Raw genomic sequence first — 25,492 nt, 5'->3', positions numbered from 1 at the left:
CCTGGTGTGTGTTAACTCCCTCCTTCAAGTAGGGCACCACATCTCTGGGCATGTGCATTTCTTCAGCAGCACTAGATATAAAATTGTTGCTGCCACCATTCCAGCTGGATTCAGCCCTCATGACTTCCAGCGGTTTCAATTTAAGCTTGTAAGCATAAATCATCTTTTGTATCTCGAAGTCCCTTTCCCACTTGTCATACTCCCTTTGCATCCTCAACTTTTCTGCCTCCAACCGGCGAACCCTTTCTGCCTGTCTGTCCTGCACATCTTTAGGAGTCAGACCCTTAGACGACACCCTGCTACCCCTCCTGGGGACCCTCCCCCCAGGCGTAACAGGGACCTCCACTACACCACTGTGTATCCTCTGCACTTCCCCACCCACATTCTCCTCCTCTGTGTGCCCTCCAGCCTTCTTGATTGTCACCCCGGCCCTCAGTGCCTTTTGCAGCTCCCCCTCCCTGGTGGAGCTCTTAGTGGGACAGTCAAGATCTTTAAGGAACTGTTTCAATTGAGCAACTGAGTACTCCTTCAGTTTCTCCATTTCAAACACAGCTCCAGCTGTTGCATCTCCAGATTGAGACATGATGGTCACAAGTGCAAAGTTCCAAAGGCAGAAAATAAGTTCCCAATGAAGTAAAAAGAATCAGTCAAGGGATCAGCAAAATCATGGAAGTAGAACAAAAAGGAGTCCTTAAGAGAAAAAGCAAAAGATCACCAAACAAGTAGTATGTGGTCACGTAGTGGTCTGAGATCAAAACAGTAGTGTACACTTAATCACTGTATGTCAAGTGCAAATACAAGTCCAAATCCTGTCCGCTGATCACCAATGTTAGAAATGGGGTCCTTGGTTGACAGTCAGGTTGCCCCCTGTTCAAGCAAAGACCCTCACTCTAGTCAGGGTAAAAGAGAATCACCCTCAGCTAACCCCTGCTTACCCCCTTGGTAGCTTGGCAGAGCAGTAGGCTTAACCTCAGAGTGCTAGGCGTAAAGTATTTGTACCAACACACACAGTAACTTAATGAAAACACTACAAAATGACACAACACAGGTTTAGAAAAATAGGAAATATTTATCTAAACAAAACAAGACCAAAACGACAAAAATCCACCATACACAAGTCAAGTTATTAATTAAAAATCAAAAAGAGTCTTTAAGTAGTTTTAAAAACACACTAGCGCTGCTAGAGTGAAAATGTACCTGGTGTGCGTCAAAAATAACCCCGCACGGGCGGGCGTGCGTCGAAAATAACTCCGCACGGCGGTACTCGAGTCAAAAATCCAGCCGCACAATGAGGCGAAGGTCCAGCCGCGCAGGTTGCGATCTCCCAGCCTCCGTCAGCGATGCTGCGCGTCGTTTCTCCTGCTCCGTGCGTCGATTCTTCAGTCGCGTTTCCTGCGAGCGTCGTTTCTCAGCTGCGGAGCGGGCGGCGCGTCGTTTTTCAGCCGCAGATCGGATTTGCGTCGATCTTTTCCCCGCAAGGCGCTCTGTGCGTGGATTTTCTTGTCTTTAGGCTGCCAGCTTCTCCTTTCAGGGTCCCAGGAACTGGATGGGCACCACAGGGCAGAGTAGGAGTCTCTCCAGAGACTCCAGGTGCTGGCAGAGAGAAGTCTTTGCTGTCCCTGAGACTTCAAACAACAGGAGGCAAGCTCTAGATCAAGTCCTTGGAGATTTCTTCTCAAGATGGAAGGCACACAAAGTCCAGTCTTTGCCCTCTTACTCTGGCAGAAGCAGCACTGCAGGAAAGCTCCACAAAGCACAGTCACAGGCAGGGCAGCACTTCCTCCTCAGCTAACAGCTCTTCTCCAGGCAGAGGTTCCTCTTGATTCCAGAAGTGTTTCTAAAGTCTGTAGATTTGGGTGCCCTTCTTATACCCATTTTAGTCTTTGAAGTCACCTTTCTTCAAAGGGGACTCACACCTACTTGTGAAATCCTGCCTTGCCCAGGCAAGGCCTCAGACACACACCAGGGGGTTGGAGCCGGCATTGTTAGAGGCAGGCGCAGTCCTTTCAGATGAGAGTGACCACTCCACCCCTCCCTCCTAGCAGAGATGGCTAATCAGGAAATGCAGGTTACACCCCAGCTCCCTTTGTGTCACTGTCTGGTGTGAGGTGAAAAACAACCCAACTGTCAACTGACCCAGACAGGGAATCCACAAACAAGGCAGAGTCACAGAATGGTTTAAGCAAGAAAATGCTCACTTTCTAAAAGTGGCATTTTCAAACGCACAATCTTAAAATCAACTTTACTAAAAGATGTATTTTTAAATTGTGAGCTCAGGGACCCCAAACTCCACATGTCCATCTACTCTCTAGGGGAATCTACGCTTTAATCATATTTAAAGGTAGCCCCCATATTATCCTATGAGAGAGACAGTCCTTGCAACAGTGAAAAACGAATTTAGCAGTATTTCACTGTCAGGACATATAAACCACATTACTATATGTCCTACCTTATCCATACACTGCACCCTGCCCTTGGGGCTACCTAGGGCCTACCTTAGGGGTGCCTTACATGTAAGAAAAGGGAAGGTTTAGGCCTGGCAAGTGGGTACACTTGCCAACTCGAATTTACAGTGTAAAAATACACACACAGACACTGCAGTGCCAGGTCTGAGACATGATTACAGAGCTACTTATGTGGGTGGCACAACCAGTGCTGCAGGCCCACTAGTAGCATTTGATTTACAGGCCCTGGCACCTCTAGTGCACCTTACTAGGGACTTACTAGTAAATCAAATATGCCAATCATGGATAAACCAATCACATACAATTTCACACAGAGAGCATATGCACTTTAGCACTGGTTAGCAGTGGGAAAGTGCTCAGAGTTCAAAAGCCAACAGCGACAGGTCAGAAAAAAATAGGAGGCAGGAGGCAAAAAGACTGGGGATGACCCTGCATAAGCAAAAGTCCAACAGAAACCTAGCAAACCTGTGCATTTAAAAAAAACTAGACACCTAGGGGAATCCAAGATGGGGTGACTTGTGGGGCTCTGACCAGGTTCTGTTACCCAGAATCCTTTGCAAACCTCAACATTTGGCCAAAAAAACGCTTTTTCCTCTCATTTTGTCGACAGAAAGTTATGTAATTAGAGAGGAGCCTCAAATTTCCTTCCACCCAGCGTTCCCCCAAGTCTCCCAATAAAAGTGGCACCTCACTTGTGGCAGTAGGCCTAGCGCCCGCGACAGGAAATGCCCCAAAACACAACGTGGACACATCATACTTTCACAAAGAAAACAGAGCTGTTTTTTTGCAAAGTGCCAAGCTGTGGATTTTGGCCTCTATCTCAGCCGGCACCTTGGGAAACCTAGAAACCCTGTGCATTTTAAAAAACTAGACACCTAGGGGAATCCAAGATGGGGTGACTTGTGGGGCTCTGATCAGCTTCTGTTACCCAGAATCCTTTTCAATCCTCAAAATTTGGCCGAAAAAAACTTTTTCCTCTCATTTCGGCAACATAAAGTTCTGGAATCAGAGAGGAGCCACAAATTTCCTTCCACCCAGCACTCCCCAAGTCTCCTAATATAAATGGTACCTCACTTGTGGGGTTAGGCCTAGCACCCGCACCAGGAAATGCCCCAAAACACAACGTGGACACATCACACTTTCACAAAGAAAACAGAGCTGTTTTTTTGCAAAGTGCCAAGCTGTGGATTTTGGCCTCTATCTCAGCCGGCACCTTGGGAAACCTAGAAACCCTGTGCATTTTAAAAAACTAGACACCTAGGGGAATCCAAGATGGGGTGACTTGTGGGGCTCTGATCAGCTTCTGTTACCCAGAATCCTTTTCAATCCTCAAAATTTGGCCAAAAAAAAACTTTTTCCTCTCATTTCGCTGACAGAAAGTTATGGAATCAGTGAGGAGCCACAAATTTCCTTCCACCCATTGTTCCCCTAGTCTCCCAATAAAAATGGCACCACACTTGTGGTGGTAGGCCTAGCGCCCGCGACAGGAAATGAACCAAAACACATCGTGGACACATTACATTTTCACAAAGAAATCAGAACTGTTTTTTGCAAAGTGCCTAGCTGTGGATTTTGGCCTCTAGCTCAGCCGGCACCTAGGGAAACCTAGCAAACCTGTGCATTTTTTAAAACCAGACACCTAGGGGAATCCAAGATGGGGTGACTTGTGGGGCTCTGATCAGGTTCTGTTACCCAGAATCCTTTGCAGACCTCAAAATGTGGCCAAAAAACACTTTTTCCTCTCATTTCGGCGACATAAAGTTCTGGAATCAGAGAGGAGCCACAAATTTCCTTCCACCCACCACTCTCCCAAGTCTTTTAATATAAATGGTACCTCACTTGTGGGGGTAGGTCTAGCGCCTGCACCAGGAAATGCCCCAAAACACAACGTGGACACATCACACTTTCACAAAGAAAACAGAGCTGTTTTTTTGCAAAGTGCTAAGCTGTGGATTTTGGCCTCTATCTCAGCCGGCACCTTGAGAAACCTAGCAAACCTGTGCATTTTAAAAAACTAGACACCTAGGGGAATCCAAGATGGGGTGACTTGTGGGGCTCTGATCAGCTTCTGTTACCCAGAATCCTTTTCAATCCTCAAAATTTGGCCCAAAAATACTTTTTTCCTCTCATTTCGCTGACAGAAAGTTATGGAATCAGTGAGGAGCCACAAATTTCCTTACACCCAGCGTTCCCCTAGTCTCCCAATAAAAATGGCACCACACTTGTGGCGGTAGGCCTAGCGCCCGCGACCGGAAATGCCCCAAAACACAACGTGGACACATCACATTTTCACAAAGAAATCAGAACTGTTTTTTGCAAAGTGCCTAGCTGTGGATTTTGGCCTCTAGCTCAGCCGGCACCTAGGGAAACCTAGCAAACCTGTGCATTTAAAAAAACTAGACACCTAGGGGAATCCAATATGGGGTGACTTCTGGGGCTCTGATCAGGTTCTGTTACCCAGAATCCTTTGCAATCCTCAAAATTTGGCCCAAAAAAAACCCTTTTTCTCTCATTTCGGTGACAGAAAGTTATGGAAACAGAGAGGAGCCACAAATTTCCTTCCACCCAGCGTTCCCCAAGTCTCCCAATAAAAATGGCAACACACTTGTGGGGGTAGGCCTAGCGCCCGCGAAAGGAAATACCCCAAAACGTAATGTAGACTCATCACATTTTCACAAAGAAAACAGAACAATTTTTTTGCAAAGTGCCTAGCTGTGGATTTTGGCCTCTAGCTCAGCTGGCAACTAGGGAAACCTAGCAAACCTGTGCATTTTTAAAAAACAGACACCCAGAGGAATCCAAGATGGGGTAACTTGTGGGGCTCTGACCATGTTCTGTTACCCAGAATCCTTTGCAAATCTCACAATCTGGCCCAAAAAACACCTTTTCCTCTCATTTTGGTGACAGAAAGTTCTGGAATCAGAGAGGAGCCACAAATTTCCTTCCACCCAGCGTAACTCCAAGTCTCATGATAGAAATCGTACCACACTTCTAGGGGTAGGCCTAGCGCCTTCAAGAGGAAATGCCCCAAAACACAACATGGACATATCACATTTTCACAAAGAAAACAGCAGTTTTTTGCAAAGTGTCTAGCTGAGGATTTTGGCCTCTAGCTCAGCCGGCATCTAGGGAAACCTATCAAACCTGTGCATTTTTTAAAACCAGACACCTAGGGGAATCCAAGATGGGGTGACTTGTGGGGCTCTGATCAGGTTCTGTTACCCAGAATCCTTTGCAGACCTCAAAATTTGGGCAAAAAACACTTTTTCCTCTCATTTCGGTGACATAAAGTTCTGGAATCAGAGAGGAGCCACAAATTCCCTTCCACCCAGCACTCCCCCAAATCTCCTAATATAAATGGTACCTCACTTGTGGGGGTAGGCCTAGTGCCCGCACCAGGAAATGCCCCAAAACACAACGTGGACACATCACACTTTCACAAAGAAAACAGAGCTGTTTTTTTGCAAAGTGCCAAGCTGTGGATTTTGGCCTCTATCTCAGCCGGCACCTTGGGAAACTTAGCAAACCTGTGCATTTTAAAAAACTAGACACCTAGGGGAATCCAAGATGGGGTGACTTGTGTGGCTTTGATCAGCTTCTGTTACCCAGAATCCTTTTCAATCCTCAGAATTTGGCCAAAAAAACCTTTTTCCTCTCATTTCGCTGACAGAAAGTTATGGAATCAGTGAGGAGCCACAAATTTCCTTCCACCCAGCGTTCCCCTAGTCTCCCAATAAAAATGGCACCACACTTGTGGCGGTAGGCCTAGCGCCCGTGACAGGAAATGCCCCAAAATACAACGTGGACACATCACATTTTCACAAAGAAATCAGAACTGTTTTTTGCAAAGTGCCTAGCTGTGGATTTTGGCCTCTAGCTCAGCCGGCACCTAGGGAAACCTAGCAAACCTGTGCATTTTTTAAAACCAGACACCTAGGGGAATCCAAGATGGGAGACTTGTGGGGCTCTGATCAGGTTCTGTTACCCAGAATCCTTTGCAGACCTCAAAATGTGGCCAAAAAACACTTTTTCCTCTCATTTCGGCGACATAAAGTTCTGGAATCAGAGAGGAGCCACAAATTTCCTTCCACCCAGCACTCTCCCAAGTCTTTTAATATAAATGGTACCTCACTTGTGGGGGTAGGTCTAGCGCCTGCACCAGGAAATGCCCCAAAACACAACGTGGACACATCACACTTTCACAAAGAAAACAGAGCTGTTTTTTTGCAAAGTGCCAAGCTGTGGATTTTGGCCTCTATCTCAGCCGGCACCTTGGGAAACCTACCAAACCTGTGCATTTTAAAAAACTAGACACCTAGGGGAATCCAAGATGGGGTGACTTGTGGGGCTCTGATCAGCTTCTGTTACCCAGAATCATTTTCAATCCTCAAAATTTGGCCCAAAAATACTTTTTTCCTCTCATTTCGCTGACAGAAAGTTATGGAATCAGTGAGGAGCCACAAATTTCCTTACACCCAGCGGTCCCCTAGTCTCCCAATAAAAATGGCACCACACTAGTGGCGGTAGGCCTAGCGCCCGCGACCGGAAATGCCCCAAAACACAACGTGGACACATCACATTTTCACAAAGAAATCAGAACTGTTTTTTGCAAAGTGCCTAGCTGTGGATTTTGGCCTCTAGCTCAGCCGGCACCTAGGGAAACCTAGCAAACCTGTGCATTTAAAAAAACTAGACACCTAGGGGAATCCAAGATGGGGTGACTTCTGGGGCTCTGATCAGGTTCTGTTACCCAGAATCCTTTGAAATCCTCAAAATTTGGCCCAAAAAAAAACGTTTTCCTCTCATTTTGGTGACAGAAAGTTATGGAAACAGAGAGGAGCCACAAATTTCCTTCCACCCAGCGTTCCCCAAGTCTCCCAATAAAAATGGCACCACACTTGTGGGGGTAGGCCTAGCGCCCGCGACAGGAAATGCCCCAAAACATAACGTAGACTCATCACATTTTCACAAAGAAAACAGAACAGTTTTTTTGCAAAGTGCCTAGCTGTGGATTTTGGCCTCTAGCTCAGCCGGCAACTAGGGAAACCTAGCAAACCTGTGCATTTTTGAAAAACAGACACCTAGAGGAATCCAAGGTGGGGTAACTTGTGGGGCTCTGACCATGTTCTGTTACCCAGAATCCTTTGCAAATCTCACAATCTGGCCAAAAAAATACTTTTTCCTCTCATTTCGGTGACAGAAAGTTCTGGAATCAGAGAGGAGCAACAAATTTCCTTCCACCCAGCGTAACCCCAAGTCTCATGATAAAAAATCGTACCACACTTCTAGGGGTAGGCCTAGCGCCTGCAAGAGGAAATGCCCAAAACACAACATGGACATATCACATTTTCACAAAGAAAACAGCTGTTTTTTGCAAAGAGTCTAGCTGAGGATTTTGGCCTCTAGCTCAGCCGGCATCTAGGGAAACCTAGAAACCTGTGCATTTTTTAAAACCAGACACCTAGAGGAATCCAAGATGGGGTTACTTGTGGGGCTCTGATCAGGTTCTGTTACCCAGAATACTTTGCAGACCTCAAAATTTGGCCCAAAAACACTTTTTCCTCTCATTTCGGCGACATAAAGTTCTGGAATCAGAGAGGAGCCACAAATTTCCTTCCACCCAGCACTCCCCCAAGTCTCCTAATATAAATGGTACCTCACTTGTGGGGGTAGGTCTAGCGCCCGCACCAGGAAATGCCCCAAAACACAACATGGACACATCACACTTTCACAAAGAAAACAGAGCTGTTTTTTTGCAAAGTGCCAAGCTGTGGATTTTGGCCTCTATCTCAGCCGCCACCTTGGGAAACCTAGCAAACCTTTGCATTTTAAAAAACTAGACACCTAGGGGAATCCAAGATGGGGTGATTTGTGGGGCTCTGATCAGCTTCTGTTACCCAGAATCCTTTTCAATCATGAAAATTTGGCCAAAAAAACACTTTTTCCTCTCATTTCGCTGACAGAAAGTTATGGAATCATTGAGGAGCCACAAATTTTCTTCCACCCAGCGTTCCCCTAGTCTCCCAATAAAAATGGCACCACACTTGTGGCGGTAGGCCTAGCGCCGCGACTTGAAATGCCCCAAAACACAACGTGGACACATCACACTTTCACAAAGAAAACAGAGCTGTTTTTTTGCAAAGTGCCTAGCTGTGGATTTTGGCCTCTAGCTCAGCCGGCACCTAGGGAAACCTAGCAAACCTGTGCATTAAAAAAACTAGACACCTAGGGGAATCCAAGATGGGGTGACTTGTGGGGCTCTGATCAGGTTCTGTTTCCCAGAATCCTTTGCAATCCTCAAAATTTGCCCCAAAAAATGTTTTCCTCTCATTTCGGTGACAGAAAGTTATGGAAACAGAGAGGAGCCACAAATTTCCTTCCACCCAGCGTTCCCCAAGTCTCCCAATAAAAATGGCACTACACTTGTGGGGGTAGGCCGCGACAGGAAATGCCCCAAAACATAACGTAGACTCATCACATTTTCACAAAGAAAACAGAACTGTTTTTTGAAAAGTGCCTAGCTGTGGAATTTGGCCTCTAGCTCAGCCGGCACCTAGGGAAACCTAGCAAACCTGTGCATTTTAAAAAAATAGACACCTAGGGGAATCTAAGATGGGTTGACTTGTGGGGCTCTGATCAGGTCCTGTTACCCAGAATCATTTGCAAACCTCAAAATTTGGCCCAAAAAAACACTTTTTCCTCTCATTTCGGTGACAGAAAGTTATAGAATCTGAGAGGAGCCACAAATTTCCTTTCACCCAGCATTCCCCCTAGTCTCCCAATAAAAATGGCACCTCACTTTTGGGGGTAGGCCTAGCGCCTGCGACAGGAAATGCCCCAAAACACAATATGGACACATCACATTTTCACAAAGAAAACAGAGCTGTTTTTTGCAAAGTGTCTAGCTGTGGATTTTGGCCGCTAGCTCAGCCGGCAACTAGGGAAACCTAGCAAACCTGTGCATTTTTGAAAAACAGACACCTAGAGGAATCCAAGGTGGGGTAACTTGTGGGGCTCTGACCATGTTCTGTTACCCAGAATCCTTTGCAAATCTCACAATCTGGCCAAAAAAACACTTTTTCCTCTCATTTCGGTGACAGAAAGTTCTGGAATCAGAGAGGAGCCACAAATTTCCTTCCACCCAGCGTAACCCCAAGTCTCATGATAAAAATCGTACCACACTTCTAGGGGTAGGCCTAGCGCCTGCAAGAGGAAATGCCCCAAAACACAACATGGACATATCACATTTTCACAAAGAAAACATCTGTTTTTTGCAAAGAGTCTAGCTGAGGATTTTGGCCTCTAGCTCAGCCGGCATCTAGGGAAACCTAGCAAACCTGTGCATTTTTTAAAACCAGACACCTAGAGGAATCCAAGATGGGGTTACTTGTGGAGCTCTGATCAGGTTCTGTTACCCAGAATACTTTGCAGACCTCAAAATTTGGCCCAAAAACACTTTTTCCTCTCATTTCGGCGACATAAAGTTCTGGAATCAGAGAGGAGCAACAAATTTCCTTCCACCCAGCACTCCCCCACGTCTCCTAATATAAATGGTACCTCTCTTGTGGGGGTAGGTCTAGCGCCCACACCAGGAAATGCGCCAAAACACAACGTGGACACATCACACTTTCACAAAGAAAACAGAGCTGTTTTTTTGCAAAGTGCCAAGCTGTGGATTTTGGCCTCTATCTCAGCCGCCACCTTGGGAAACCTAGCAAACCTTTGCATTTTAAAAAACTAGACACCTAGGGGAATCCAAGATGGGGTGATTTGTGGGGCTCTGATCAGCTTCTGTTACCCAGAATCCTTTTCAATCCTCAAAATTTGGCCCAAAAAAAACTTTTTCCTCTCATTTCGCTGACAGAAAGTTATGGAATCAGTGAGGAGCCACAAATTTCCTTCCACCCAGCATTCCCCTAGTCTCCCAATAAAAATGGCACCACACTTGTGGCGGTAGGCCTAGCGCCCGTGACAGGAAATGCCCCAAAACACAACGTGGACACATCACATTTTCACAAAGAAATCAGAACTGTTTTTTGCAAAGTGCCTAGCTGTGGATTTTGGCCTCTAGCTCAGCCGGCACCTAGGGAAACCTAGCAAACCTGTGCATTAAAAAAACTAGACACCTAGGGGAATCCAAGATGGTGTGACTTGTGGGGCTCTGATCAGGTTCTGTTTCCCAGAATCCTTTGCAATCCTCAAAATTTGGCCCAAAAAAACCTTTTTCCTCTCATTTCGGTGACAGAAAGTTATGGAAACAGAGAGGAGCCACAAATTTCCTTCCACCCAGCGTTCCCCAAGTCTCCCAATAAAAATGGCACTACACTTGTGGGGGTAGGCCTAGCGCCCGCGACAGGAAATGCCCCAAAACATAACGTAGACTCATCACATTTTCACAAAGAAAACAGAACTGTTTTTTGAAAAGTGCCTAGCTGTGGAATTTGGCCTCTAGCTCAGCCGGCACCTAGGGAAACCTAGCAAACCTGTGCATTTTAAAAAAATAGACACCTAGGGGAATCTACGATGGGTTGACTTGTGGGGCTCCGATCAGGTTCTGTTACCCAGAATCATTTGCAAACCTCAAAATTTGGCCCAAAAAAACACTTTTTCCTCTCATTTCGGTGACAGAAAGTTATAGAATCTGAGAGGAGTCACAAATTTCCTTTCACCCAGCATTCCCCATAGTCTCCCAATAAAAATGGCACCTCACTTTTGGGGGTAGGCCTAGCGCCTGCGACAGGAAATGCCCCAAAACACAACATGGACACATCACATTTTCACAAAGAAAACAGAGCTGTTTTTTGCAAAGTGTCTAGCTGTGGATTTTGGTCGCTAGCTCAGCCGGCACCTAGGGAATCGTAGCATACCTGTGCATTTTAAAAAACTAGACATCTAGGGGAATCCAAGATGGGGTGACTTGTAGGGCTCTGACCAGGTTTTGTTACCCAGAATCCTTTGGAAACCTCAAAATTCGGCCAAAAAAAACACCTTTTCCTCTCATTTCGGTGACAGAAAGTTATGGAATCAGAGAGGAGCCTCAAATTTCCTTCCACCCAACGTTCCCCCAAGTCTCCCAATAAAAATAGCACATCACTTGTGTGGGTAGGCCTAGCGCCCGCAACAGGAAATTCCCCAAAACACAACTTGGACACATCACATTTTCACAAAGAAAACAGAACTGTTTTTTGCAAAGTGCCTAGCTGTGGATATTGGCCTCTAGCTCAGCCGGCACCTAGGGAAACCTAGCAAACCTGTGCATTTTTTAAATCTAGACACCTAGGAGAATCCAAGATGAGGTGACTTGTGGGGCTCTGATCAGGTTCTGTTAACCAGAATCCTTTGGAAACCTTAAAATTAGGCCAAAAAAACACTTGTTCCTCTCATTTTGGTGACAGAAAGTTATGGAATCAGAGAGAAGCCACAAATTTCCTTCCACCCAGCTCTCCACTAAGTCTCCTAATATAAATGGTACCTCACTTGTGGGGGTAGGCCTAGCGCCCGCAACAGGAAATGCCCCAAAACACAACGTGGACACATCACTTTCAAAAGAAAACAGAGCTGTTTTTTGCAAAGTGTCTAGCTGAGGATTTTGGCTTCTAGCTCAGCCGGCACCTAAGGAAACCTAGCAAACCTGTGCATTTTTTAAAACTAGACACGTAGAGGAATCCAAGATGGGGTGACTTGTGGGGCTCTGATCAGGTTCTGTTACCCAGAATCCTTTGCAAACCTCACAATTTGGCCAAAAAACACTTTTTCCTCTCATTTCGGTGACAGAAAGTTCTGGAATCAGTGAGGAGCCACAAATTTCCTTCCACCCAGGGCTCCCCTAAGTCTCCTTATATAAATGGTACCTCACTTGTGGGGGTAGGCCTTGCGCCCGCAACAGGAAATACCCCAAAACACAACGTGGACACATCACTTTCAAAAGAAAACAGAGCTGTTTTTTGCAAAGTGCCTTGCTGTGGATTTTGGCCTCTGGCTCAGCCGGCACCTAGGGAAACCTAGCAAACCTGTGCATTTTAAAAAAACTAGACACCTAGGGGAATCCAAGATAGGGTGACTTGTGGGCTTTTGACACAGGTTCTGCTACCCAGAATCCTTTGCAAACCTCAAAATTTGGCCAAAAAAACACTTTTTCCTCTCATTTCGGTGACAGAAAGTTCTGGAATCAGAGAGGACCCACAAATTTCCTTCCACCCAGCGTGACCCCAAGTCTCATGATAAAAATCGCACCTCACTTCTAGGGGTAGGCCTAGCGCCCGCGAGAGGAAATGCCCCAAAACACAACGTGGACACATCACATTTTCACAAAGAAAACAGCTGTTTTTAGCCAATTGTCTAGCTGAGGATTTTGGCCTCTAGCTCAGCCGGCACCTAGGGAAACCTTGCAAACCTGTTCATTTTTTAAAACTAGACACCTAGAGGAATCCAAGATGGGGTGACTTGTGGGGCTCTGATCAGGTTCTGTTACCCAGAATCCTTTGCAAACCTCACAATTTGGCCAAAAAACACTTTTTCCTCTCATTTCGGTGACAGAAAGTTCTGGAATCAGTGAGGAGCCACAAATTTCCTTCCACCCAGGGCTCCCCTAAGTCTCCTAATATAAATGGTACCTCACTTGTGGGGGTAGGCCTAGCGCCCGCAACAGGAAGTGCCCCAAAATACAATGTGGACACTTTCACATTTTTACAAAGAAAACAGAGCTGTTTTTTGCAAAGTGTCTAGCTGTGCATTTTGGCCTCTAGCTCAGCCGGCACCTAGGGAAACCTAGCAAACCTGTGCATTTTAAAAAACTAGACACCTAGGGGAATCCAAGATGGGGTGACTTGTGGGGCTCTGACCAGGTTCTGCTACCCAGAATCCTTTGCAAACCTCAAAATCTGGCCCCAAAAAACACTTTTCCTTTCATTTTGGTGACAGAAAGTTCTAGAATCAGAGAGGAGCCACAAATTTCCTTCCACCCAGAGTTCCCCAAGTCTCCCAATAAAAATGGCACCTCACTTGTGGGGGTAGGCCAAGCGCTCGCAACAGGAAATGCCCCAAAAGATAACGTGGACACATCACATTTTCACAAAGAAAACAGCTGTTTTTTGCAAAGTGTCTAGCTGTGGATTTTGGCCTCTAGCTCAGCTGGCACCTAGGGAAACCTAGCAAACCTGTGCATTTTTTAAAAACATACACCTAGGGGAATCCTAGAGGGGGCGACTTGTGCTGCTCTGACCAGGTTCTGTTACCCAGAATCCTTTGCAAACCTCAACCTTTGGCCGAAAAAAACACTTTTTCCTCTCATTTCGGTGACAGAAAGTTCTGGAATCAGAGAGGAGTCACAAATTCCTTGCACCCAGCGCTCCCCCAAGTCTCCCAATAAAATTGGTACCTCACTTTTGTGGGTAGGCCTACTGCCCGTGAAAGGAAATGTCCCAAAACACTATCTGGACACATCAAAATCATCAAACACAAAACTACCTGTTTTTGTGGGGGGGGGGCACCTGCGTTTTTGGTCCTGGGCTCAGCAGCATCTAGGGAAACCTACCAAACCCAGACATTTCTGAAAACTAGACACCCGAGGGAGTTAGGGAGGTGTGATTTGTGTGGATCCCCCAATGTTTTCTAACCCAGAATCCATATCAAACCTCAAATTTTGCTAAAAAATCACATTTTTCCCACATTTCTGTGTGGGATCCCCACACCGGGACGAATTACATACCACCCAAAGTTCCACTCAGTCTCCCGGTAAAAATGATACCTCATTTGTGTAGGTGGGCCAAGTGCTGGTGACAGGGAAGAGCCAAAAACATGTTGAAATTGCGGGGGAACCAAAACGGGTCCAAAAGGGCAGTTTGAAAAAAAACATTTTTAGGCTGTCAAGTACAGCAGAATTTTTACCGGTATAGATGAGACAATGCTGGGTGGTAGGAAATTTGTGGATTCCTGTGATTTTCAGCAAAGTTGGAGGTTTGCAGGGCATTGTGGGCATTGTGGCCACACCCCCACCCTCTTATTTTGGAAAAAAAACTTCCCTGGTCTCTGGTGGGCTTTCTGCCACCCCTTGGGGGCAGATGGGCCTTCCAAAAATAGGCCAATTTGCCCCCAAGATGGGGCAGATATGGCCAACAGTAATGTTCCGCACATGGGAAGCGACCCTTACCCCCTAAAGAAAACACACACATACACACACACCAATCCCTGGTGCCTAGTGGTTTCTGCCCCCTTGGAGGCAGATTGGCCTAACAAAAATTGGCCAATCTGCCCCCAAGGAGAGCAGAAATGACCAAAAAATGACCCCTTAGGCAGGGGAGCGACCCCTGCCTAATGGGTCGCTCACCACCTCTGAAAAAAAAAAAAAATAATCATCCCTAGCGCCTAGAGGTTTCTGCCCCCCCCGGGGACAGATCCGCCTAATAACAATAGGCTGATCAAATCCCCACAGGGAGCGATCCTTGCCTAAGGGGACTCCCTGATGTCTAGTGGTTTCCTCCCCCCTTGGGGGCAGACTGACCTCATAAAAATAGGCCGATCTGCCCCCCAGGGAGGCAGAAATGGCCTAAATATAATTCTCCCCCTAGGGGAGCAACCTTTGCCTAAGGGGTCGCTCCCCAACTCTAAAAAACAAAAAAACACAAACAAATGATCCCTTGGCCTAGTGGTTTCTGCCCCCCGGAGGCAGATTGGCCTAATAACAATAGGCTGATCTGCCCCCAGGGGAGGGCAGAAAAAGCCTTGGAAAAAATGCCCCCCCCCGGGAGGGACCCTTGCCCAAAGGGTCGCTCCCCATATGCCAATTTCTATTTCTAAAATGAATCCCTGGTGTCTAGTGGGCATTTCAGAATCCGGATCACTTTACGATCTGGCTTCTGAAATGCTCTGAGAGACTTCAAAGGGAAGGAAATTCCTTTCCTTCCCTTTGAAGTCTCTCAGGCCCCATCACATGATCGGAAGAGAAATGCAAAGCAAAGCATTTCTCTTCCGATCAGCGCATCAGACGTCATTGAGGGGTCAGGGTGGAAGGGGATGGGCTTCCCCTTCCATCCCTGCCTTGGGTGGGTGGGAGGAAAGCCCACAGAGCTCTGAGCTCCATGCCGAGTATATAATGGTTACGTCCTCGGCACAGGAACACTGTGCCGGTGGACGTAACCATTACATCCCCAGCAAAGAAGGTGTTAAAGGAAAACGAGATGCATTTCAAAATCAAAAATGAAAAGTTTTCTTTTCATTTTTTCAGAGCAGGTAGTGGTCCGTGGGACCGCTGCTTGCTCTGAAAAAATATTTTCACTACCATTTACAAAGGGGAAGGGGTCTCATGGGAACCCCTTCCCGTATGCAAAAGGGTTAGCACCACTTTGAAACTGGTGCTAACTGCGATTGTTTTGCAACCCCATTCGTGGTCACAAAACAATCATACATACCATCTGGATTTCGTATTAGGAAGGGACGCCCTTGTCACGCCCCTTCCTAATACCGAATCACAAAACCCAAACTGCGATTTGGTAACAAGTTACTGAACCACATTTTGGGCTTTGTACATCCCAAATAGCATTTTTAAAGTCGCAAAAAGGCCAATTCACGACTTGAAAACTGCTTCGTACTTCTGGCCCTTACTCCCTTGTTTCCATTCTGTTAAGAACTTCCTATTTGACATTTATCTGTTTGTTGTTTTGGAAAATCATTGTCATTAAGCTTGCTAATTGTGTTTTTTGTACCATTGTTTTGTTTTGATATTTGAACATTTTGTCATAGGTTTATTGTGCATGCTTGCCCCTTTCCTCTCTTAGGGTATCACCTTGCAGTGAACATCTTGGTCATCTTTCTGCAAGGTGTTGGTATAGATCCTATTCTGCAATGATCTGTTTATTGGTGCCATAAACAATGGTCCCTTCTGTTCATCCAGAAACTTTGAAGAACATTATTGTGGTGCTGGAAAGGCCCACCCTTGCCACCCTTCCACCAGATAGAGGGAAAAGTAAAGGAAAGTGTATTTACCAAGTGATAATCAATCCTATAGTTTACTTGACTGAAATAATAGTTTTTAGTATTTTCTATCATAAAAAGTAAAGAACAAATGTAGCCTACAACACATCTGTATGTACAGTACCAAGTGAGACTGCACATTTAAAAATTCCCACAACTGCCTATTTTTGTGGTCAGACAGTTACATTTTTTTTGCCCGCTAACAACGATCCGCAAATGCAGCTGTCTTTCACAAGGCTATTCTCAAACCTATATTGCGACAGAAAATTATTTTTTATTATCTTCACTTGACACACTGTGGCGATACCATTTTTTCCTAAGGTATCCTTCCACTTCAGGTGCCACCGGAAAATCAAAGGATTATTTTCCATAAAATGATCAACAGAAAAATGAAGGAGGTCAGCACAAAGCTATCTCTCCAGTGTATTAGGTGGCCGTGTTTTTGAGACTCTTCTCGCCATACCTCAAGTAAGGCCTGTGGTGACTTTTTTCCAGTGCTTCTATGGCCTATTATCCACTCACTTGACACAATTTTTAATAAACCTTGTTGAGAGATGCTTATAGAAAAACTAGAGCCCTTCTGACAAGCCCATTCTTCTGAGGGACTACCTCACCAAATTTCCTAATCGTCTCTGCATCCAACAAGTACTACTATGCCTTAAACTCAACTTCTAACACACCACAGAAACAAGAGAGAAAGAAGGTGCACTACATTGGAAAAAAGAAACCTAAACTACTGGCACTTTCATTAACCCTTTTAGTAGGATGTAACAATAAATTATGGCATTCCCAAGACAGATTAAAGGAGCTTGTCCCCAAGTTTGAAGAGGGACAACTTCAAACACACATGATCGCCAATGGATTGGCAATTATTTTGATTCTGCAGACTGGCTGACTAGGGGAATTTGTCAGAAGATGCTCTTATTGGTTTCACCTATGTAACTTACTTTTGTCCAAAATCAAAAACATTTAATGGCTAAGGCTTTTTATTGAACTTTATTCTACTGCCTACATGCTTATGAAAAAAGATTGGACTGATGACTCAGTGGGGCAAATACTCGCTGTTTGGATATGCAATTCTCTACAGGTCACAAGTTCCTATGCTAGAAAAGCTGACTCTCATTTTTCCAGTGATACTGACCGGAGTCATATCACAGTTGATAAAAGTAACATTTGTTAATTATAGTGCCTAGAATTGGCAGAAATGCAATTCAAACCTCTATGTAAAATATTCTTCTTATTGTTGTTATGGTACACAAAGGATCCTGTGGAGCCATTTCCCAGTCACCAGCATAACTAGAGCATTTACTTGATACAGATTAGCATATAAACATGGCCTGGAATAGCAATGATTCCTAGATTAAACGTAAGCCAAAAAATGGGTCAAGAAGGAAAGATTCAAGGTTCTTGCTCTCAATCAAACCTTCTCACATCTTCATGATGGAGAAAGGTTGGCATGCTTACATCTACAGGACACATACTTTCACATTTCAGAATGCAAGGATCACAGTAAGCTGAGTGTTTGGGTATGGACTTCTCACCGCTTGTACAAGGTCCTGCCATTCTGCCTCAAATCAGTTCATTCAGTGTTCTCTAAGTGAATGGCAGTGATAGGGCAGCCCTAAGATGAAAGTCCATTTTCACATATCCATACCTAAATAATTAGGTGGTAAAAGCCAGTTTCTCAACAAAAATACAACCTCCAGTTGACCCTTGGTTTTCGTCTGAGCATGGGCTTGCAAATCAATTCTTCCATGTTAATAATACATCCGAACTAGGTTATCCAGTAGTTAGACAGCACTGGGCACAAACATTTTTTCTTTGGGGCAACACAGTGATGATTTAAACAAATTAATATTTGGTTCTTGAAGATGAATACCAATCTAACAAGCAGATAAGCCTTTTCTCATCTGGACAACATAGCTTTATGCTTCTGCATTCTCCTCTACACTAGGCTGTACATGTCCTCTTCAGAGTATTTATAGGACAAGTGATCCAACAGAACTGGGATGAGGAGTTTCAAAACATCAACAGTACCATTCATTCTTTATCATAGTGAAACATGCATCACGGGGTCCTGTATCAGAACCCATCTGTAAATCAAACCATTGTGATATATGTCTGGATGGGGAGGGTGGAATGGGTTGCTCACAGGGGCAAGTGCTGCGCACAAGGGAAAGATCTCCTACAGCAGTACAACGTGGAAATGAAATAAGTCCATTAGCACTAACATTCTAGCGATCCTATCAATATCCACCTTCTGCATTTACTTTCAGACCAACAACACGACATCAGTGCATTAGTTCAACAAACAAGGGGGAACCAGTTCTGGAGTCATTTTAACAGAAGAACAAATTACCTGACCCTGGTGTCTGGCAAGGGACATCTTTTGATGCTTATAGTCTTCTGACGTCTCTAGAATTGGGAGGCAGGCAAGCTCATCAAAATACTCATGGCAGAGCTCAAGTGGCAGCATGACAATGATGTCCTGTCAAGGACTGGGAAATTCCACACATTGACTTGTTCAACATCACCAAAAACATGAAATGCCACTGGTTTGCATCTGGATTTTTTTAATCTCAAATCATAGATAACAACCTTTCGATCAACGGTTTGAAGACTTTCAGCTTCGCTTCCTCCCTCCTTCACAAAGTGATTGCAAAGTCAAGCCTACCCAAAATAACAATGATCGTGCTTTGGCTGAACAATAGTGGTACCTGCACCAAGACCTATTTCACCTGTCCAGACATTTTTTCTCTGTGATCAAGGCTCACATTAACATCTTAGAAATCTTTTGGCACTGTTTTTGTGCTAAAGTATTTTTCTAGAAGGCATTAATAAAATTATCATTTGTGTTAGAATGCTTTCACATTGGAGTTAAATATTGTTATCTCTTGGATAACAGGACCTCCTTTTGAACCAATTAACAAATCTGATGGCCAACATCTGTCATAGAAAGTAGGTTTTCTGTGGTCATTACTTCAATGATGAGGGGGAGTGAGCTTCAACATCTAAATGCAGTAATAAGCCACATCTTTGGTAGCTGTAAACATTCTTAAAGGTGAATGTAGTTTGTGTGCACAGCCTATGTCAAAGGCAACATTTCTAAACAAAAAGGAAATAAGTGTTGGCTCTTATTTCAATGTTGTCTATTATTTCATTTTTTTTCACTTGAAAAAAATATATTTTAAAAAGTATTCTGGAAATCCTGCAAGTTTGCAAAATATTCTTCTATTTATGGGTTCAGAGCGACATGACTAAGAACTAGTTTGTGAACATGTTTGTGATTATCAAATAGCAGATTTTTGAAGATTCACCATTTGGTAATCACAAACACCAAAGTACAAATGTGTCTCTGACCCATTGGGAATCACTAAAATCACAGGGATGGTGGCCTGCTGGGGTCAGCATGGGACAACAGCCTGCTCTTAAAAAATGTTCCAAATATTGACAAAGATGAAGGGGTCCATTGAGGACATCTTCTCATTTGCGAATGGGTTCCAACCTACGATCGCATTTTTGTCGCAAAACATTCACACATACCATTGAGATTTCGTATTTGGAAGGGACGCTCTAAGCATGCCCCTTCGCAATACCAAATCATAAACCCAAGTTGTGATTTGGTAATAGGTTACCGAATCACAAATAGGGCTTTGTATATTTAAAAAAGCCTTCTTGCATTTGTAAATGAGCCGATTCTGCAAATCGGCCTGTTTGCGATCACAAAAAAGGCTTTGTGGCCTTAAGAATAATAGCAAGGAATGTTTCATTCTTCCTATGCCTAATGGTCCACCTCTAGATATACTAGATGTTGTAGCAAGATCTAAATAATCAACTTTCTTAGTATGTGCTACACATTAAATGGTGGATTAGATATAAACGGATAATGAGAAAAGGAACTGTTTGACCATAGACACTTCAAATGGTTTTAAAGGACTGTAGCCATGCCAGGTTTCTATTTTATACATACAGACCACACAAATATTATTGTGATAATATAATGAATTAGGAATCTATGAGAATCTTGTTAACTCTAACTGAATAATTACAACCACGAATGTAAATATTATATATTTTCCAATCATTATAGTTTTGAACATAATTTCACAAAGTGAGAGGAAATTATCCAGTTCATGTTGACCACGAGTGAGGTTGCCTGGTATATCTGGGGTGGAAAAGAAATACCCTGTTACCGCATTTTGAATCTGGGACTTTTTTAGTGTTTTCACCAACTTTTTCCTATCTAATTATTGTTCTCAAACTCAACATCTTGAATATGTGATTGGAGCTGCCTTCTTCCCGATGAAACAACAGTTTGGTCTCCTCATTCAGAGTACCAGTGTCCGGAGATAAGGATATGTGTTATTCATTCTCACTTGCAGATCCAAACTATCCGAAAGGAGAAACCTCTTCTGAACACTGAGATGCACCGGAGGGTTGGCCTTTGATGACATCAAGACCTTATTTAATATTTTGTTTTTATTCATTCTCATCAATATAGAAATGCTTAGATATTTTGGTGAAGTTTGTATTGTGTCATTACAAATGTCTTTTTTTTGCCATAACTGATTGCTACAGGCTTTTCATACTTACACAGCACATTTAGTCGTTCAGGAGGGGAGCTGGCATTTCCCATAGTGTGGTAAACCCTACATTCATAATACCCAGAATCATCATCACTGACTTGTTGAAGCGACAGGACACTTGTAGTCTGGGAGAGGTAACGACCATCTTTGTACCAATGATAGGTTGTGACTGAAGGATTAGACTGAACATTGCAGGTTATAGTCACATAGTCCCCTTCTTTAATATTTCCATTCACATTTAACTTCAACTCTGCTTTCTTTGGACCAACTGAAATTAAAGAAAATATGGTTTTCATTAAAAAAAAAATAATTAGGAAATACTCTGTTCTGCGACAATTATTAGCGGATACAGAATCATACCTCATATTGATTGATCATTTCAATTTTTAGAGTGCAAGTGTTTTCTCTGTGTTTAGTCTACATCATACTTCCCTAGACGTCATGTGAATTGCTCCGAATGAAATAAATAATGATCATAGGGAGTCCACAGACATATTCATATGGAGTCACTGTGTTATGTCTCTAGAAGTGAATTCTTAAATAACAAAATTTACTATCAACATCCATCTTCCAAGCATTGAATAAAGTAAAAAAAATACTTATTTATAATTCTCTATGCATTTGGTGTATATTTCTTACTTTTACAGAATTCCAAAGCATTGCTACAAATCCTTCACCTCAACAGAAATTCATACAGGTTTTCAACTAGGATCACTTCTAATTGGTGCCTTTTCCTATGCATTTCTTACTTGACACCTCTTCCTCAGAAGACCAACTGATCTAGAAACATTAAATAAGAATGTAAATCTATAGGTGGTGATATTCGGGTCAGAATGAAATGATGTGACTTCACCAGAAGCAAACTTGTGCTTTTATAACAGGCACCATTTCCCTGTGATCTGTGCCCCCACCAATGTGGGATTCTGAACTGCTGAGATGTCACAGACATTCTGTACAATTTTAAGTCACTTTTCCTTACCTTTTGACACAATATCTCCTCATACATTTTTAGAGTTTAAACTTGTGTCTCCTGTTGCAGACTGATCCCTGTGGAGGACTGGAACAGCGTAGAATTGGTTGCCACCCCTAAAGTCATGAGCATTAACAACATAATGGTGTGTTTTAACAGTTCACCAATGTACAGTGGTGCACTCAAAGTCAATGATGAAGTACATTCACTGTAGTGTTAGGGGAAATCATGTATTATGTGCTTTAGGCTTACTAAATGGAATGTAACCAGTAAATGTATTTACATAACTATCCTCATATTCTTTTAATGTATTTGCATTGAAAACAATATTTAATGTTTAAATTCATGTCTGCATCACATCTATGTTCATATATGGGTAATATCTGAATGTATATATAACTCCTTTGTGCAATCCTGAACGAGAGAATGTCAGTCCCATTATTATTATTATTAATGTATAAAATAATATGTGGACAGTATAATTTGGAATGAAATGTGCATTAGCTTAATGTTATCGTGACTAGGACTACATTTTCTTAACCTGAAAAACTGTTTTTCAATTGCTAAGGTGTAATTTCCACTACAGGTGTATTCTCATGAAATGTTAGTTTGGAAATAGATGTGCTATTGTTTACTAATAGGGAGTCTGAGAAAAAGTCCTTGAAGGTGGAATTTAAGGAGCTTGAGATCAAGATGACTGTCCTCTGTTCATAGATGTTGCAAATGATGTCCAGGAGAGAAGTGTTCCCTGGACTGGTATGGGAAGCTGTGAATGATGTTGCAAGTTAAACCATGAGACAGGAGGCTATAAAGGAGCTTGTAGTGAGGTGACCAGGAAGGCATTACCTAATGGACTTTTGAAGTATTAAATAGGGCTTTCACTGATCGATGTTAGGAGCAGATTCCCTTTGGACTTTGAGAGGTACAGACCTTTGATTAAGCTCTGTGTGTGCTCGATCATCCAGGGACATTGGTACAACTTCTACGGGGGCACTATATTGAGGCAAGCTTAAAAATGGGGCACACTGCCATGGACCAGAAGGGCGGTCTACAACACCAAAGGTGCACTGCAGCTGGACAACAACAGGTGCCAAACATCAGCAGTGGTAGAATAAAAAGGCTGCACACTCTCCATTGTGTGGGACACATCCGCACTCCAGCTCAGACGAGGACCGGGCAAGAGTGGGCCCCTCTGTGCCATCAGAGCCCAGAGGAGGCTAGGCTGGGCCACCCCTTAATATCTACCCAAGAATTAGGAGTGCATCCTTCTATCACTGTTCCAATATTCTGGTTTGCACACTTCAAGATGACATGCATTTCCAAGTCTAACATAAGGCTGTGCATCGCTGCCTGGCTGAGCGGACTACCTCTATTTCCCTGTTTTCCCTGTCCCGCCGGCAGTGTGGGTGTCTCTCTCATGAAGGGAGGCTACCCTAGGGAAGTGGTTGGTCCTGTTGGATCTAACATTGGAGGCCATGAAGGACCACTGAACCATTCAACGTATGCGAGTGCTAGTGCCTATCTAGTACAGGCAACATGGGCAAGAGGAAATGTGCCAGAGGGGCCACAGCTGTATCCTCACCTCCCAAAACTACATCAGCAGACAGAATGTTGCAGATGACAATGGGAGTAATTACAGCAAAGATTAAAGTGACTGAAAGAAGGTTGTCCTTGGGCTCAAGCTTGATTCCCCATCCCTCAACCCCATTTCGGACACATTGACTGCCACTAGTGCTCCAAACGTTGGCCACAATGAGAGTGGTGGGTGGTAGCTCAATTAATTTCTGCACCCCATGGAATGTGTCCCCCCCGAGGGGGTGCCATGTGGAGTCCAAACAACCTCCTGCAGAAGCTGGGAGGCCTCAGACGATGGTCAGGAATAAATATATTGAAATTGTCATCTAAGTTGACCTCGTTCTGTCTTGCCCAGTGGATCCACAGTTTCCAAGTAACATATCAGGAAGGGTCACCAATTTTCAGCCCCCCTGGCTGGCCGAATGGGGGAGGAGCTGGTAACCAAGGTTAAGGTCATCCTGTGCAAAGAACTCATGCCAATATTGGTGCACCTTCAGGTCATGGATCCAGTGCTGAATGATACTACCAAAATGCAGTTCCAGAATGCATTCAGATTAGTCACTAAAGGCAGAATGAAAAGTCTGCCTAGTAATTTTAACTTTAACATTCCTCCCCTAAGCATTGATTGAATTTGTGACTACACATGCACAACATCACCATCCCCCCAGTGCAATCTGGTGCCTCCCTGCTATCACCAGGAGCCTCCTCTAAAGGGAGACTCCGAGGGGAAACCTGTCAAAAAGAAAACACCAGTGGGTTATTCGGCTTCTGTGGTCCATCTCGAATTTGCAATCTCCCTGTGATAAACTTACCATCTGCCTCCTGTCTCTATGTGGCAATTATGACAGGAGTCCAACGGTTACGTGAAGACCAGAGAGAATCCCATGAGGAGGTTACCAACAAGACACTGACCTGGCTAGTTCAAAACAAGAACTAACCAGTTAACAAGATACTTTTTACCCATAGGGTGGATTAGGGGTGGGCCGGTGGATCAACCAGGGGATTGTATAATTACTAACTTCAAAGACCCACACCTGGTACGCAAGTTGGTTTTTGATCATGCGAGTAATCAGGAAGGGGGAACAAAATTATTCTTTTACCTCTGGGCTATTTATATAAACCTAGCTCCTTTGTTAAGTATAATTCTTGACTGCAGATGTAGATAGAATATTTGGTCCACAGTATCACAGGGTGGCATACAAAATTCCCATCAAGAATCAATTTGATGTGCTTGAAGGAGTTGATTGACTGAATGTTACTGGTGGATAATAGCGTGATCCCACATAATGGTAAAAAGGGAAGGAAGTAGCAAATCCAGGCAATGACAAGAGGGGAGTAGGAGACAGGCAGTCCACCAGGCTATTAGAAAAGTGCTCCTAGCGGACTACCACCCTGAGTCCCAGGTGAATCTGAGATGGCCGCTAGATTAGATTTAAAGGCACAGTGCCAAATATATTCTCCCATATGTGCTGATTGTCCTAGGTTATCTAACAAAATAAGGGACAAACCCTGAAACCTGTGGACCCGGGTAAATGGATTTAGGAACAAACAAATGGTCCATGCGGGGGAAGTGTCAGCCTTGATTTCCACGGCCAAATTCACCCACCCAAAAGGTAAGATACATACAGATTATTTGCATAAGTGATTTTTTATTTCTTTTTTATTTGCTCTAATGATTTATAATTAAATCCTTTCTGAACTTACAAAAAAACTCCTTATTTTAACCAATCTCCCCTGCGAGTCAAATATACACTCACCGAGCATTAGGCACTGCTTTATATGGTGCATGGTTGTGGGGACACAAGAATGTTAACGCTCTGCAGATCTCAGAAAATAATTTTTTGAGGCACCAATTGAGTCTTTCTCTTAGTACCCTCTGCTTCCTTTAAGGCTGGATGTGGAGCTCAGTCCAATCTCTGAAGAGATTG

At 43.9% G+C, this 25,492-nt stretch overlaps 1 protein-coding gene across 1 annotated transcript in view; it reads right to left on the bottom strand.

Moving 5' to 3' along the window:
* LOC138246526 (B-cell receptor CD22-like) overlaps window positions 1-25,492 on the bottom strand; it is a 498,077-nt gene that overhangs the window by 240,171 nt on the left and 232,414 nt on the right. Inside the window, exon 6 of the mRNA XM_069201182.1 lies at window positions 21,027-21,287. Within this exon, the coding sequence (XP_069057283.1) occupies window positions 21,027-21,287 (261 nt within the window). The remainder of the gene's footprint in view (window positions 1-21,026; window positions 21,288-25,492) is intronic.

The sequence above is a fragment of the Pleurodeles waltl genome, chromosome 7 (genome assembly GCF_031143425.1).
Source record: "Pleurodeles waltl isolate 20211129_DDA chromosome 7, aPleWal1.hap1.20221129, whole genome shotgun sequence".
Classification (NCBI taxonomy): Eukaryota; Metazoa; Chordata; class Amphibia; order Caudata; family Salamandridae; genus Pleurodeles; species Pleurodeles waltl.
This window is presented reverse-complemented; position numbering and strand designations above follow the sequence as displayed.